General features: G+C 37.5%; 1 protein-coding gene across 1 annotated transcript in view; it reads right to left on the reverse strand.

Annotated features, from left to right (window-relative positions):
* The window catches only part of GPC6 (glypican 6), an 801791-nt gene that overhangs the window by 67130 nt on the left and 720467 nt on the right, over positions 1-14194 (reverse strand). Inside the window, exon 5 of the mRNA XM_071570470.1 lies at positions 5704-5834. Within this exon, the coding sequence (XP_071426571.1) occupies positions 5704-5834 (131 nt within the window). The remainder of the gene's footprint in view (positions 1-5703; positions 5835-14194) is intronic.

The following is a 14194-nucleotide window of genomic DNA, read 5'->3' on the forward strand; positions in this document are numbered from 1 at the left end:
CTAAATGGAAGTATCTACTTCAGGATTAGGATGTAGATAGTGCTAAAAAGAGAGCCCTTTTCCCAGGAGAACTTGAAGTTTTGAATTTTTGTGGAAGATATGGTTTGTTGTTGTTATGGGTTTAGCCAGGTGGGGCTAAATTTAGGCTTTAAAGTTCAGCTAGGCCTAGGATTGTCAGCTGATTTGAGCTGGGCTGAGCTAGCTAACACTTGACTTCTTCTAGCCAATAATATTGTATTCTATACCATAGTGCATCATCTCAAAAGTGGTAAGAGCTGGTGTGTGGGTGTGGCTTGGGCAGTTGCTTCACAGCTGTGGTGCCAGCAAGACACTCTTGCTGTCCCAGGAGGGATGGGGAGGCCCAAGCCCAGAGCACTGGCTTAACATCATGTTATCTGAGGGAAGTAAAATGTTTGTTCTGAGCTTTTCTCTCTGTTTAAGTCTGTCTCTGAAGAACCAACTTCTCTAGAATGATTTGTAGTTAAAATGGTAGAATTTGTGTTTACTGGTAAGTGGGAAGTTATTTCTTGTTATACATAACTTGTGTAAGTGTGTGTTATATTGTAGTATCCTCTTAATTTTCTCTTTTCTGTATAAATACATGTAGTTAGTTTCAGCATAGACCTGGCTTTGGAAGTTTTTTTTTCCCTCTCTCCCTCTTCTTTTCCCCTTGGCTTGTTGGGGGGAGGAGGAACCCTTTTCACTCTGTCTTGGACAGCTGGCGTTTTGCCAGCTCAACCCAGGACAGTTGTCTATGAAGCCTTGAGTCACACTGTTATTTAGTCATATACTAATGTTCAGTGTTTTTGATTGAGTGTTTCTATATGACTCTGTTCCATTGACTCATCTTCAGTTAGAATACCATTGACTTTTTTACCTGAAATGCCATTATAATTTTTCTGCAGAGAGCTCTGGAAAGAACACAGATAAATGAAGAGGTTTTCTTAATATGAACCTCATGGACTATTTTAAGAAGAACCTTGGATGTAGTCATGTGAAGATTTCCTCCTTATAAATAATGCATAGGTAGTCTGCTATGTCATGGAGCTCATTCATCCATTTAGCTGAAATAATTGCTAAGAAGGAACATATATCTATAGGTTAAAATGGCACATCCATCAGCTTAGGTAAAAGCAGACTTAAGACTTACTAAGGGGAAGCTCAGTCATATGGTAGAGTTTATGAAAGAGGAAAAATCTTATTGTGGCATCCAAATGACTCCTACAGCAGTCAAACATATCTGTATAGATATGTTTTAATGTGTTAAATATTTAGTGTTTTAAATGCAGAAAATAGTTCAGTATGTTGTCTTTTGAGTAACAATGAAGACACAGTTATGCTGATGCAAACAGATCAGGAATTTTGTCTATTTTGAAAAAAAATAGATGCTATCTTTTCTGCAGTATTTTGAGTTTTACTCCACTCCTTGTGAATGAGCTATCTCTGCAGATAGTAATCAGTAAACATTCCTGTTAAAATGGAGCAAATGTAGGATTTACTTTTTGACTTGAAGCGGGAATGAATGATAATAGTACTGAAAGCAGTATGGGAAAATTGTGAAGGTCCTCAAAACATGCTTATTTTGGCCAAGATGGAAAAGAGCATTTATGTGTTATGACTCTCTGAATATGACTACCTGAATTACCTCAGGGAGAATGAGAGTGAGAATAAGGTATATGTATGCTATGACTAAGTCTTGGATATGAGCTGAGCCTTGGGAAACAATATATAAAATGTAAAAGTATTGCCTGAGAAATAATCAACATGTTGCTGAGCACTGAGTTTGGCACTAGATTCAAATACAAAAAAGGTGTCACTGACAAATAACAAAAAGATTGCCATGAAGAAGATAACCTGTCTCAGATATTATAAGAAGAAATCCAAAGTAAATCCATTGCACCCTGACTTCTGCCACAGGCAGCCCTCAGGGAACATCACTGTAGTCAGGGTCGACCCAGATTACAAAACCTATTAAAAGGTACCGATGTCTTGGAAGGCATCTCGGGCAGCCCAAGCTTATTGTTTTGCACTCTGTGGTTTTGTTTACAGAAGGTATTCTAAGAATGGTTGCAGGTGTTAGAGGATGAATCTATAGAAATTGTTTTTGATGATCTTCAGTCCTTGTCTTTTTTTGAAGAAAGGAAATTTCGGTGTGATTCAGAGCACATGGATTCCTCTAGTAGAAAGGATTTGGGCCTTGGGATCTGACTTTCTAGACCATTGCATCTCTTCTGACAAGTATCTCCAGTTATCACAGCTGTCAGGAGTGGGACTTTCCCTGAGACAAAATAAGGACTTTTTGTGGCTGTCATTCAGGGACATGACAGATGTGCAAGGTGAGCAGCCATGAAGCCTAGAGATTTGGGGTCAGACTTTCTAGATGTCCAGTGCTGAATATAAACTGCAGAGGAATATCAAGAAAATACAGAAAGATTGCAGCCTCAGGATGAATTGGATCTTAACATAATATTAGTTCTTGGTTAATGTGATTTGTGCTATAAGAATCAACCATGATCATCACACAAACAAGAAAAGTTACTGGCCTAGGAACAGAGAGGCTCCATCTTATGCAGTGACAGATACCAGGATGTTGTTGAGTTTGTATGTCCTTGCTTGGAAGTACAAAGATGGAAGAGGTATTTGTGGCACCTCTATAATTCTCTGTCTCAATATTGATGTGCACCCATCAAGAGTGGGAGACAGAGGGTTTGTGTCTTCTAAGGAAATGAAAGACAAGGATTGAACTCAAGCCATAAGCCTTGACTGTCTGTAGTGATTAATTGGCTCATTGGCTTTTTCTTGGACTACTCCAACTTGCTCTTGGCAGAATAAAACAGCTCCAGAGAAGGTAAGTCTCAGCAGTATAGAAACGAACCAGGCTGTGACACTTAGGCCCCAAGATCAAGCACTGGTCTTTGTCCCCCTCTTATTTATTAGTGTAACTGTAACCATGAAGACTATTTCTCAGAAAAATAGTGCTGAACAGAAGGTAAATATTCATAGGGAAAAGATATTGGGTAAGACCTTCAGTACTATATCAAGTGAAGAAAGGAGTGCCAGACCATAAAAATGGAGACTTAGAAAGTTCACGCTGCATTTTACTGCTGATGGCTAAAATTGAAGACTTTGTTCACATGAGAGCATGTATTGCTACTTATTTGTATACACTTATTATTCTGGAAAGTGTACATTTTTGGTCACTTAACTGTACCTCTATCTGTATAGTGATGTACAGTCACTGTATTATATGAAAAAAAATATTTTTCTCAAATAAACTTCAATATATAATTGCAGTTGGTATAATACAAAACATAATTTTGTGATACAAAGACAAATTGGCAGGGCAAGTTAATGTTAATGACTTTTGGAATAGGGATATTTTATAGAAATATTTGAAACAGGAGCATATGGATTTTGGATTAAATGAACTCTGGGTCTTTGTCCCACAAAGAGGATGAAATAGTGAGAGCTTCTTGAGGAAGAAACTTTTTGGTTTCATTTTTTCCACTCTTTTTAAAAGAGAAACAACATTATACAATGTGGCCCAGAATTCTGAATACAGCATAGAGCCTTCTCCTGGACATCAACCAGAATTTTAGGCAGAAAAGCCTGAATGTCAGTGGTGAAAAATAATCCCTATGTATGTGGGTGTTGCAGGCATAACATTATTAGTGTGTTATCATTTCCCCACTGTAAAAAGGCACTGACTGACTTGTGGAAAAATAGCTGTGATTCCGAGTCACCATATTTTTCAGAGGGTACACTCAAATACAAGATACAAAATTGCCTGAAGAAAGTAAAAATAGCATGATTTCAACACACTGCCTGAAGCTTTCTGAGCAGCATCTCAGAATAATTGACAAGCATGGCTTTTCTCCTGCATTAGGTCTGCAATTGCATTCCATGCACCCCATTACATCTGGGAAGGTATTTGTCATTTTCACTGAAGCTCTAAGTGGTCAGTATGTATCAAGAGGAAAAATTAGACAACAGAGGACTGATTCGAAGTCTGCTTGTGTATCATCTCTGCAGATCTGATATGGCATAGAAGAGCAGAGCACTAAACCCAAAGCCTTTACTTTCTTACTTTTTTGTTTTTTTTTAAAGAATAAAACATTCCATGTGACCTGAACAAAGATTGGTATAATCTAGGAAATCAAGGAAATTGCATTTCAGGATAATGGTCTACACAGAAATATAAAAAGGTTCCTCAGGGATAGACAGCTCTGTTATCTATGAAAATATAATAAAATAAATTTTGTTGATATAATTTCTGTTCTGCAAGATTTAAAAAATTATTGGCTAAAGTTTCTCTTGGAGAAAAACTTTTGCATTGCAAATGGCATTGCTATTAATCTTTACAGCAAATATTTGTGATGGGCAAGAGAAATAGTCTGCTCTGCTTCAAACCAGTAGTGAGATGAGCTCACGCCAAAATGTCATTGGACGCTGGCAGGGGATGCAGCTTCCAAGTTAATGGAAAAACTGTGAAAACCAAACAAGTAAAAAGGAAAATGATATACACCTGAACCTTGAGGGATTTTTCAGTGAAAATACTTTTTGTTAGGTAAGGGCTGAGTTTGCTGAAGCTAGCCTTTAATTCCCAAAATATTTGAGAGAATTTGGCTGTAAAATGCCTTGATCACTGCTGCTAGAACAGTCTCATCACACAGGATGTAGTGTGCTTTTAAAATCTAAGAAATGTTGTGTAGATTCAAAGTAAAAAGCATCTTGAAAGAAACCCTTAGCAACCTGCAGCACTGAAGCCATAAAAACCATCTAATTTTGGATTGGCAGGAAGAACATTAACCTAAGCCTCCTGCCTTTTGTCCCCATATTTTTCCCAGCTACATCAACTTCCTTCCATGCAATGGAAATTCACTGATTCAGATGGCACTGGGGCTGGCAACTAACTGACTACTGGGAGTTAAATGCGACACAGAAACCCTTAATGCAGAGAACATGACAAACTGTAGACTTTAGAATATCAGCCACAATGAATTGATGAATATTAAGGCAGAGCCACTAATTGTTGACTATTGGCTCAACAGCACCTGCTACTGAATTTGAAGGATCTTATTAACATGGGGTTCAGAGGTGGTGGTGATCTGTGTATACACACACACACTAAAAATGGAAAGGAGGAAGCCGTTATCATTATCTGTTTATCTTTGTGTCAGAATCCAGACAAAACTCTATCAAACTGAGGTCTGGTAATCAGAGACTGTCCAATATAATATTTCCCTTGAGTGGCTATTAAAGGAGGTTAAATGGAACGTTTTGTGTATCCACCTCAAACAGATTGTACTTCAGTCTGACCTAGATAGATGAAAATGTGTTTGAAGTTAATATGAAGAATCACAGATGAGACACGAGTGGAAGTTACCAGGTGTACTCTGCAGGATATTGCTTACAGAATTACTGCTGATTTCCAGCACTCTCTAGTATCCTTAAGTCCCTTGCAGCTATTAATTTGGAGTTTAATAAAGGTAGCTTTCTCCCTTCCACTTCCTTTTGAAAAGTTCAAGCTTGTTTAACTTGATGAAGAATTCAAAGGCAGACTGGTGAATTGTTGAACAAGGAAAAGCAATTTCTCGTGGTCTGGACAATCTTTCTCAAAGCTTAGACAGAAAAATTGGTGGAGATGTTTTGCCCCCCAACTTGTGACATTCAACAACAGAGAAGGCACAACTCACACAATACCTTTGCTGACACCTGCATGCTGTTCTCTTGCATGTTCATGATGGCTTCAGAAATCTTGACATCAATAGGATCCATGACTGATTCAATGTTGAATGGTCCCTCTAATCTCTCTGCTACCAGAAGCATAGCATCTGTTAAAACACAAAGCAGCCAATCCCTTTAAGAAGGGATACCTTCAGGTGCCTCAGGCAGACCAGCATTGACAGCTGTAGGTGTGGACACCAAGCACTCCTGAGCAGGAGCCTGTGGGGATATGTGGCAGCAGAACTGTGAAGGCTGCAGGGCAGCTTTCCAGCTGTCAAAAATATCTTCTCCTACTGCTGCCACCACAAAAAGAGGAATAAAGATTGTAAAAGTTAGATTAATATTAGTTGACATAGCATTATCAAGCTTGGGGTAAAATTATTTTACACAGCATCACACCACTTGAAGCCACCAATGATCTGGAGTGTACTTATGTAATCTTCCCAAGAAAAGGCAGGATGATAGAAATGAGTCCCTGGGGTATGTTCTTAGAGTTTGTGTGAGATGATGAAAACTTTGATATGATATATCAGGGTGTTATAATTAAAGCAGCTGTTTTTTATGACCTTAATGATCTCATTTGCTTGCAGTATGAACAGCAGATGAATATTGGATTTCTGCCATAGCATATAGGTATAAACTGTGTTTGTCTTGTTACACTTCCAAAACATAGTTTTAAGTCGTATGGAGAAACATATATTCTTTTTATGTTTTGGATTAAAAAAAAAGTTTGCTTAATTTATTTTAGAACATCCGTCAAAAATAATTTTATCTTCTGGTGTTTGTTAAAAAGTAAAAATCAAGAAACTGAACATAAATTAGTAGCAGTAGAAAAAGTTTTGCTATAGATCACATATATTTTTCTACACACAGACAGAAATTTATCACAATATCTGTGGCAATATCCATGTGACAAACTGGATTTAGACTATACCTTTGGATATCATATTTGATTTTTGTCTCATATATTAGCATTAAAAGTTTTCAGCATCTAATTAGCTGTAAGCAGATGCTACTTGTAATTTTAACATGATAAACAAAAATCTTCATGTGCTCTCTTCTTTATACATCAGACTTAAGCTCCAAAAAGTACTAATCAGACTTCCTTCCAAAAAAGACACCATGCCTGCTTTGCTGTTGCAAGCACAAGTCCTACAGCAGCTTTGTGGAGCAAGCATGGAGCACTCCATAGCTCCAGGAGCAGAGTTTATTAGCTACATACTTGGTTGAAAGTCACAGAACTTCATTCCAGCCTGCATGGCCATCTTCTCCCTCACCGCAGAAGCACACGTGCATGGAGGCATGGGAAGTGGCTGGTGTCTCACCCAAGCAGTTGAGACATGCATTCCCATGCACAGCGTGATCTGGGAGCAACAATATGTTGTTCATGTGCTGTCAATGGATGCCTAGAAATACCACAGAAACTGGATTTACTTGGCAAGTAGTACCTAAGCACTTTTGCAAATTTACCTCTAATATGTCACAGTACTTTTACATCGAAGAGAGGGCAATACCGGTTATTTGGTGTGGAGTGCGTGTCACTTGTGGCAACTGTGAGGAATGGTGAGGAGATAGGAAGTTGGCTTCAAACAGAGGTGCACATTATTTTAAAATTCTTTAGTTTAAGCCCTCTCCAGTGGAAAATGGTGAAAACAAGAACTACCTCTGATAGAGGAAACACATTTCATACACACAAGGACACACATATAGATACACATGCACACACATATACTTAGAGATTCCTGCAATACATTAGCAATTTTTCCACATGCAAAGAGAATTTCTCAGTGTGGACCACTATAAAGTATATTCCTCACACATTCAGAATGACTACTATAAAACATTTTTGCTCACTTTGTGGGCAATGTGATCAGCTTAAACCCTGGATGCTATAACTGATCCTACCCATTGATAGGGCATGGGTCTTAATGGCTGGATTTTTGCGTTATAGTTCAGGATTAGGGTTAAGATTAGGGTTAGTGCATAAAACAGTGAAAAGGTGGGGGTTGGGTTTTTTGTTTTGTTTTGTTTTGATTTTTTTTATAGGAGTAGACTAAAGCTTAAGTTAAGGACTATGTGCCTCTTTGTACACATCCACTTTATTTTGGGAACTAGCAGGTTGGACAAGTCTAGTGCTAAAATCTAATACATGTTTTGCAGCAGGGACTGCATTGAAGCTGAGTTCAGTAAATAGGTAGTTGTTGGAGACTCCTCATGAGAATGGGTAGTGGCTCGAGTCTACTTATTGCTTCCTCTGATGGCATTGGGCACTAGTTCTGAATTAAATCTTAAAGTGAAATCTCAGTTATGTGGCAGAAGACAAAAGTGCATCATCCTTAACTGAACAAGAACACAGGTTTAATTGTAGGAACAGCTTTTCCTCAAGCAAACTGCTTTCAACTTCAAAATTAACAGCTTGAGGAGAGGCAAACTAAAAATCTGTGCCTGGCTTAGATAGTTTAGACCTTTAGAAAGATATCCTTTAGCTCATCAGCTTCTATTTTTGGAATCTTAAGCTTAGTCTTTATCATACATACATATATATATATACACACACACACACATAGATATATACATACATACATATATATACGCACACATACATATGTACATACGTACGTATGTATGTGTGTATGTATGCATGTATGTATGTAGGTATATATTAGTCTTTGTACTGGAAGTGAGCAGATACTGAGGAATGCGGGCAATTCCTGGCTGCCAAAGGTGAGGTTTTTTTTACATTGAGCTTCTTTCTTTGCTATAGTATGGTATAGGTCTGATGGTGAGTTCAAGAACTTGGGTTCACGTTAAGACGAGAGTGAAGTTTATATTTCAATCACATGGGCTGTAGCTTTATAGCATTGCCATATAGAAAGGAAAAGAAAAGAAGAAAAGAAGTGAAAAGAGAAGAGAGAAAACCAAGCAGTAAGTCTCTGCTTGTCTATATTCTTTAATTGCTGTCTCCTTCTCTGATATGGTATTAATCTGGACCACTCCAGGCAGCTGTTCATAATCCAGATCCATGGAGAAGCTAGCCTGAAGCAGTGAGGCTGAGAACCAACAGTAATACTTGACATTAGAGCCTTGTGATCTCTTACTTATTTGGATCTATAAGGATATGGCTAAGGACCAATAGGTTAAGGGAAAATATAATGTGAAATAGTCACACTTTTACTGATGACAGGTACATCTTTATATCAGCAGTTTCTATTTTCCTGTTGGGGTTAGAATGTGGGAGAGGACTAATGCTAAACTAAAGGCCTATACAGGGAAGAGGAAGACTCTGAGAAATGGATTAAATGCTGTGACAATGATCTAACAGCTGAATTAAAACTGGTTCTTCCTGCAACATTATTTCTGAGTCTGACACAAGTTGTGCTTCCAGTTAAGGCTCATTTCAGGGATCAGCTCATACTAGATGAGCTCTTACACAAATGGAAAACTAATGGTGTTTGAGTACTCATTTTTGTCATCAGTTTCAGCAGCTGTGTGGGGCTATGACTGATTTAGCAGTGACCGGGTGGGTTACTCCTGTTTCCTTGTGGAAGGAGTACTACAAGCTCAGTGGAGCAAAGAGGATGAGCAAGTGCCACTTCTATGAATGCCAAAATGATTTTCTTATCCTCTGTCTGACTGAGCTCTTCCTTCTGCTTTTCTCTAATCATCGTATTTCTTGTAACATTAAGTCAAACATATACAGATGATACCTGACAGCCCTAGACTGGGAAGCCTGGAAGAACTTATTATAGTCTTGTTAATGCAATTTTGCAGGTTCTTTGGGAACATAATCACTACTGTATTTAACTAGCTTGAATCTACTAATTTTTTGAATTAGCTCTCAGATTTCAATTAAGACTGAATTTTTCATCCTTAACATTGATTTTCAGAGGGAAACACCTTACAGTGTTAAGGTGAATTGCTCCCTTGGAAAATATTTCCTCAGATCATTAGGTTGAATCTTCTTGTTTGCCAAACCTAACCCTCACTCCACTGCTAAACCTTATTACTCACTGGTACAGTTCTATATGAACACATACAATATATACAGATTAGCTACTCTGTACAATTGAGTGACATAGAAGTTGGTAGGTTGAAGATAGTGAAAATCAGATGAAATTTAATGATCTGAGATTTATGACAGGACAGTTAAAATGTTGTAATTGTCCTTACTAGATTGTAGCTCTTCAAATCTATAATCATGTATCAACAAACACAACACTCTTGTCCCAAGTCCTTTTTTTTTGCCTCCTAAAAACGTTGTGAATATTATTATATGTGAATCTGGAAAGTTTTCAAGATGAAGTTAAGAAAATCCATATGCTCTTAATTCTTAAGAACAGACCCTTGAACTGGAAGAAAGCCTACTTCAGTTCCTGTAACTCTGTGTGGGTTTAATAATTTCTTAATCAGCTTAAACAGATATTAGGAGCTTAATTACTGTTTGTACTCTAAAAATCTGAACACTGATTGATTAATTGACTACTTGTTTTTTAAGTTGTTAACATACTTAAACTGTATTGTTTAATTACATGTTTTTATATTTTTACCTGTTTTGTATTTTTCAAAATCTACTTTGCTTATGTTCAGTTTATATCTACCCTTTCCATAGACTATAGGATTTGGCAAAAACTGGCACCTAGCTGCCAGCTAGGGTGAGTGAATCAGGAACTTAGTTTAGATAAGTCATTCTTGTGCTGTGGGTTTGTTAGTGACTTGGAAACAATAAACATGACTAATTTCTCACTTGAGGACATAGGCTTGCAAAACGGTCCTGAAAAAGTGCAGAGCATATGGCACACCAAATTCGCTGTCAGTGCCACTGCTGTCGACCTCTCCTAGATGCTTGTAGCTCAAATCAGCAGTGGGGAGCTTCCTGATGGAGTAAAACATCCATATCTACTGGAGTCCTAGGCTGTAATTCCAAGGACCCCAAAATGTCTCTGCTGGCTGAGTACAGCAGATCTCCAACAGTTTTGTATTCTCTGGTCCACATCAAGAAACACTATGGGTATTTGGTCTTTTAAAGGATATAATTCCATTTTAAGCAATATATAAGAAATAGATCCTGCAGGAATTTTTAGTATAGTTCAAAGATTTTTTTTTTAAAGTTTTATAGCTGCCATTTTACTGAGAAGCACAGGATGAAAGTGATCACCATGCTAAGTGATTTATTGTATAACTTAAAAATTCAGACAACTGTGTGTGAATTTCAAGATATGGCGATGCTTTGTGAGCCCCAGGCATCTATAGGCAAACTAATGGATAGACTAACAGTATAAACAGACAACAATCTGGCTCTGTTTCCTTGGAACTACATCAAGCCATTGTCTTTTTGACTTATCTTGATACCAAAAGTGATGTCTTCCTGTTTATGTTATATTTCCTTTGGGGCAGTTTCCCAGAACACTTCCCAGTAAATCCCAGATTGAAATAAAAGGAGCAGGGACAAGGACACTCATTTGTGAGACATCTGACAAATGAAAAAACCCACAAAATTAGACTGAAATACAAAGTTCTTGTCAGAACAATCAGTGCCTCCTTTTTCTTGCCACTTTTCTGTCATCAAGAAAATGAAAGGAGGATCTGATAGGGAAGACTCAGGAAGCTGATAAGGAAAGGCATTTTTTGGGTCTCTGTTAGCCTGGCTGTGACATCAGTTTTACCTTTCATGCACACTATTGCTCTTCTACTTCAAAATTATCAGTGAGATTCCAGCAGTGGCTGAACTTTCCCCAGAGAAAGCCAGAAAAGCATCTATGAAGTCTCTATAAATGTTGTTTCTTCAGGGAGACAAAAAAAGGTAAAATACTAAAGTGCATGTCTGTTACAAAATTCTAAGGTATATTTTATTTTGGGAATAAAAAAAGGAGAAAGATCTTATCTTAAATTTCTTATTAGGAATTTTATATTTTTTTCTACTCTCATATATGTAATCTTATCTATGGAGAAATATGAAGTGCCTGTTCATATAGTTGCTGTAGAAATAATGTAAGGATAAATTTTTATTTGGGAAGCTTCAAAGAATTTCTCTATGGACAAGTCCACAGATTGCAGATTAATCAGTTAAAAACAGACAGAGCAACTTTTGCAGTAGACTATGACCTTGAGAGTGGCAATGACTGTTTTGGAAAAGGATGTAACTGTTGATATGCTGGGCTGCAAGGCAGGGATCATTCGGTAGCTTCCCAACCTTCTGAGCAAGGGCAAGGGGGGGCAGGAGTTTGGATTGCATTTACTATGTCATGTGGACAAAACTCATGGAGTTTTTCATCATGACACTAAGTGTAGTATATATAGTGGTCATAAAATCCCTGGAGCGTTAGATGGCAAACTAATGAAACAAATTAAAAACTAAAAATTGAAAAGTGAAATATAGGTACATATTGACTTTTTACAAATATAGTAAACAGTGGAGATACATCCCTGTAATACACTGCCAAAACTTTTACTGCTAGATTCTGATTTACTGAAAAAATGCAAGAAGAGGAACGTAAAATTCTGCCTCACAGTTAAAGAAGATGAGAGTAAGAAAATCAGAGTAAGGCATGGAAGCTATGCCAAAACTGCTATTTTCCTTAGGGTCCATTGCCCCTTTTTCAAATTGTTATTCATATGAGAACTGTGTATGGTTCTATTCTGATGAGGTTAAATTGACAGATTTTCCCTCTATCATTAAAGCACTTCATATACATTATAGTTTTCTACATCCTACTTTTTTCCTCTTTTGGTGGGAGAAGGTATTTTTCTTAAAACTCATGTTTGCACCTGTTCAAAGGAGATCTCAATATTCCTTATTTGGATATTCAGTTGTCAACATCCAGTTAAGCTTCTCTGTGAGGGTATGCAGGGAAAAACATGATAAACTGCTGGTTGTGGGGTGAAAGTTTTCTAGAGGTAGAAAGTATCAACACAGGCAGCTGAACAAAACAAGGAGCAATGGGAAAAAGGTACCTGAGGTGAGTTGCTTACGTGGGAGAAAACAAAGCCAAAGAAAGAGATGGATTAAGGTGAAGTGAGGTGAGGAAGAAGCATTGGGAAACTTGGGGAAGAGAGCATATGAAAGAGGCCATCTGGAAACACTGCTGGTCAGCAAAGTTCTTGGCTGCCTCATCACTGCAGTTTGGTCTATATCCATTCTTAACCATTTTCAGGTTGAGAGTAATAGTGTGCTTGTGCAGAGAATTCTCTGTGTGTATGTGTGTGTATAATGTCCTGGTAGCAAACTTCAAGCTGATGGATGATCTGGCAAGTAGGAGACCACCAACAGGAAAGACCTGAGGTTTAAGCTGAACATTTGGAGAAGGGTTTAAATCCGAGTGCGGGGTCTGGATGGTCTTGACACCAAGGCTGCGGTTCAAGGGATTTTATTCAAGAGCCATCCGTGTGTGTGTGAATAAAGGGGTCTGCATGCACTTTCCTAATGAACTGCCACAGCAGCAGTCCTAGAGGGGTCCATTTACCCTCTCATCCCTTCTGAATTGATACTTTCTGTACATCTTCCTAGAGCGTGGAGTTTTTCAAAGGAGTACTGGAGAAGGACGCAGTCCTGAAGGTGCCTTCAATTACAGAGAACAACCAAGATGTGGAAGACTCAATTTCAATTTTTTTCCTGCTCTGAAGAGGCTCCAAATTTTAACTGCTGGAAAAATACCTTAACTACCTTTGCTATTCTTAAGTGCCCAATAGCTCTCCTTTCAAAGTTGTTTTTATGGAATACTTAGGTACTCACCTGGACAAAAAGACTGGTTTTTATCTTAGCTTTTAAGACACATAGTTGAGAAGGGGTGAAGCCAGTTTTCTGGCTTATGTTTATAGGGCTGATGTCTGAAGGATGATGAACAAAAGTACATCATAAGTTCTAGAATCCAGAATTGTCCCTGCCAGGTTAATTACCAACTAACTAAAATGGCAAACTTTAAAAATGCATGTAGATAATCAGCACAATTTTTATTATTTTGTTTTTAAATTCAGTTATAAGAATTTGCAAATGAAAGAATTAAAATGTAGGTTTTGATATTTCTGGTCAACTACATAGCCATGTTCATTCATGAGAGTATCACTCACACTTCCTTCAAAAAGAGGGGAAAAAAGTTTCTCAACAGTATAAAACCAAAGTTCTCCGTACCCAGTTCTCTAATTATGGAGAATTTTTTATCACTCCTGCTAGGCTGGTATCTATCTCTTTCATGTAGCGTCACTCAACAAATTAGTTTATTATATAATGTACAATATAAGTATGAAAAAGTTATTGACACACAGTTGTCATTATTTTGCATCTGATAGAAACAAAATCAATTTTGTTGGGTGAACTGCCATTTCACTAGATTTTTTTGGAGCATTTCACATAGCATGCATTTTTCTTTCATGTATTGAAACAAATGACTATATAAAAATGATTTTTCTTCTTTTTCTTTCTATAACTTTGAGCAATTCTAAATAATTCAGTGCGCTCTTATTAGATTATATC

Source organism: Pithys albifrons, chromosome 1 (genome assembly GCF_047495875.1).
Source record: "Pithys albifrons albifrons isolate INPA30051 chromosome 1, PitAlb_v1, whole genome shotgun sequence".
In the NCBI taxonomy this organism is placed as follows: Eukaryota; Metazoa; Chordata; class Aves; order Passeriformes; family Thamnophilidae; genus Pithys; species Pithys albifrons.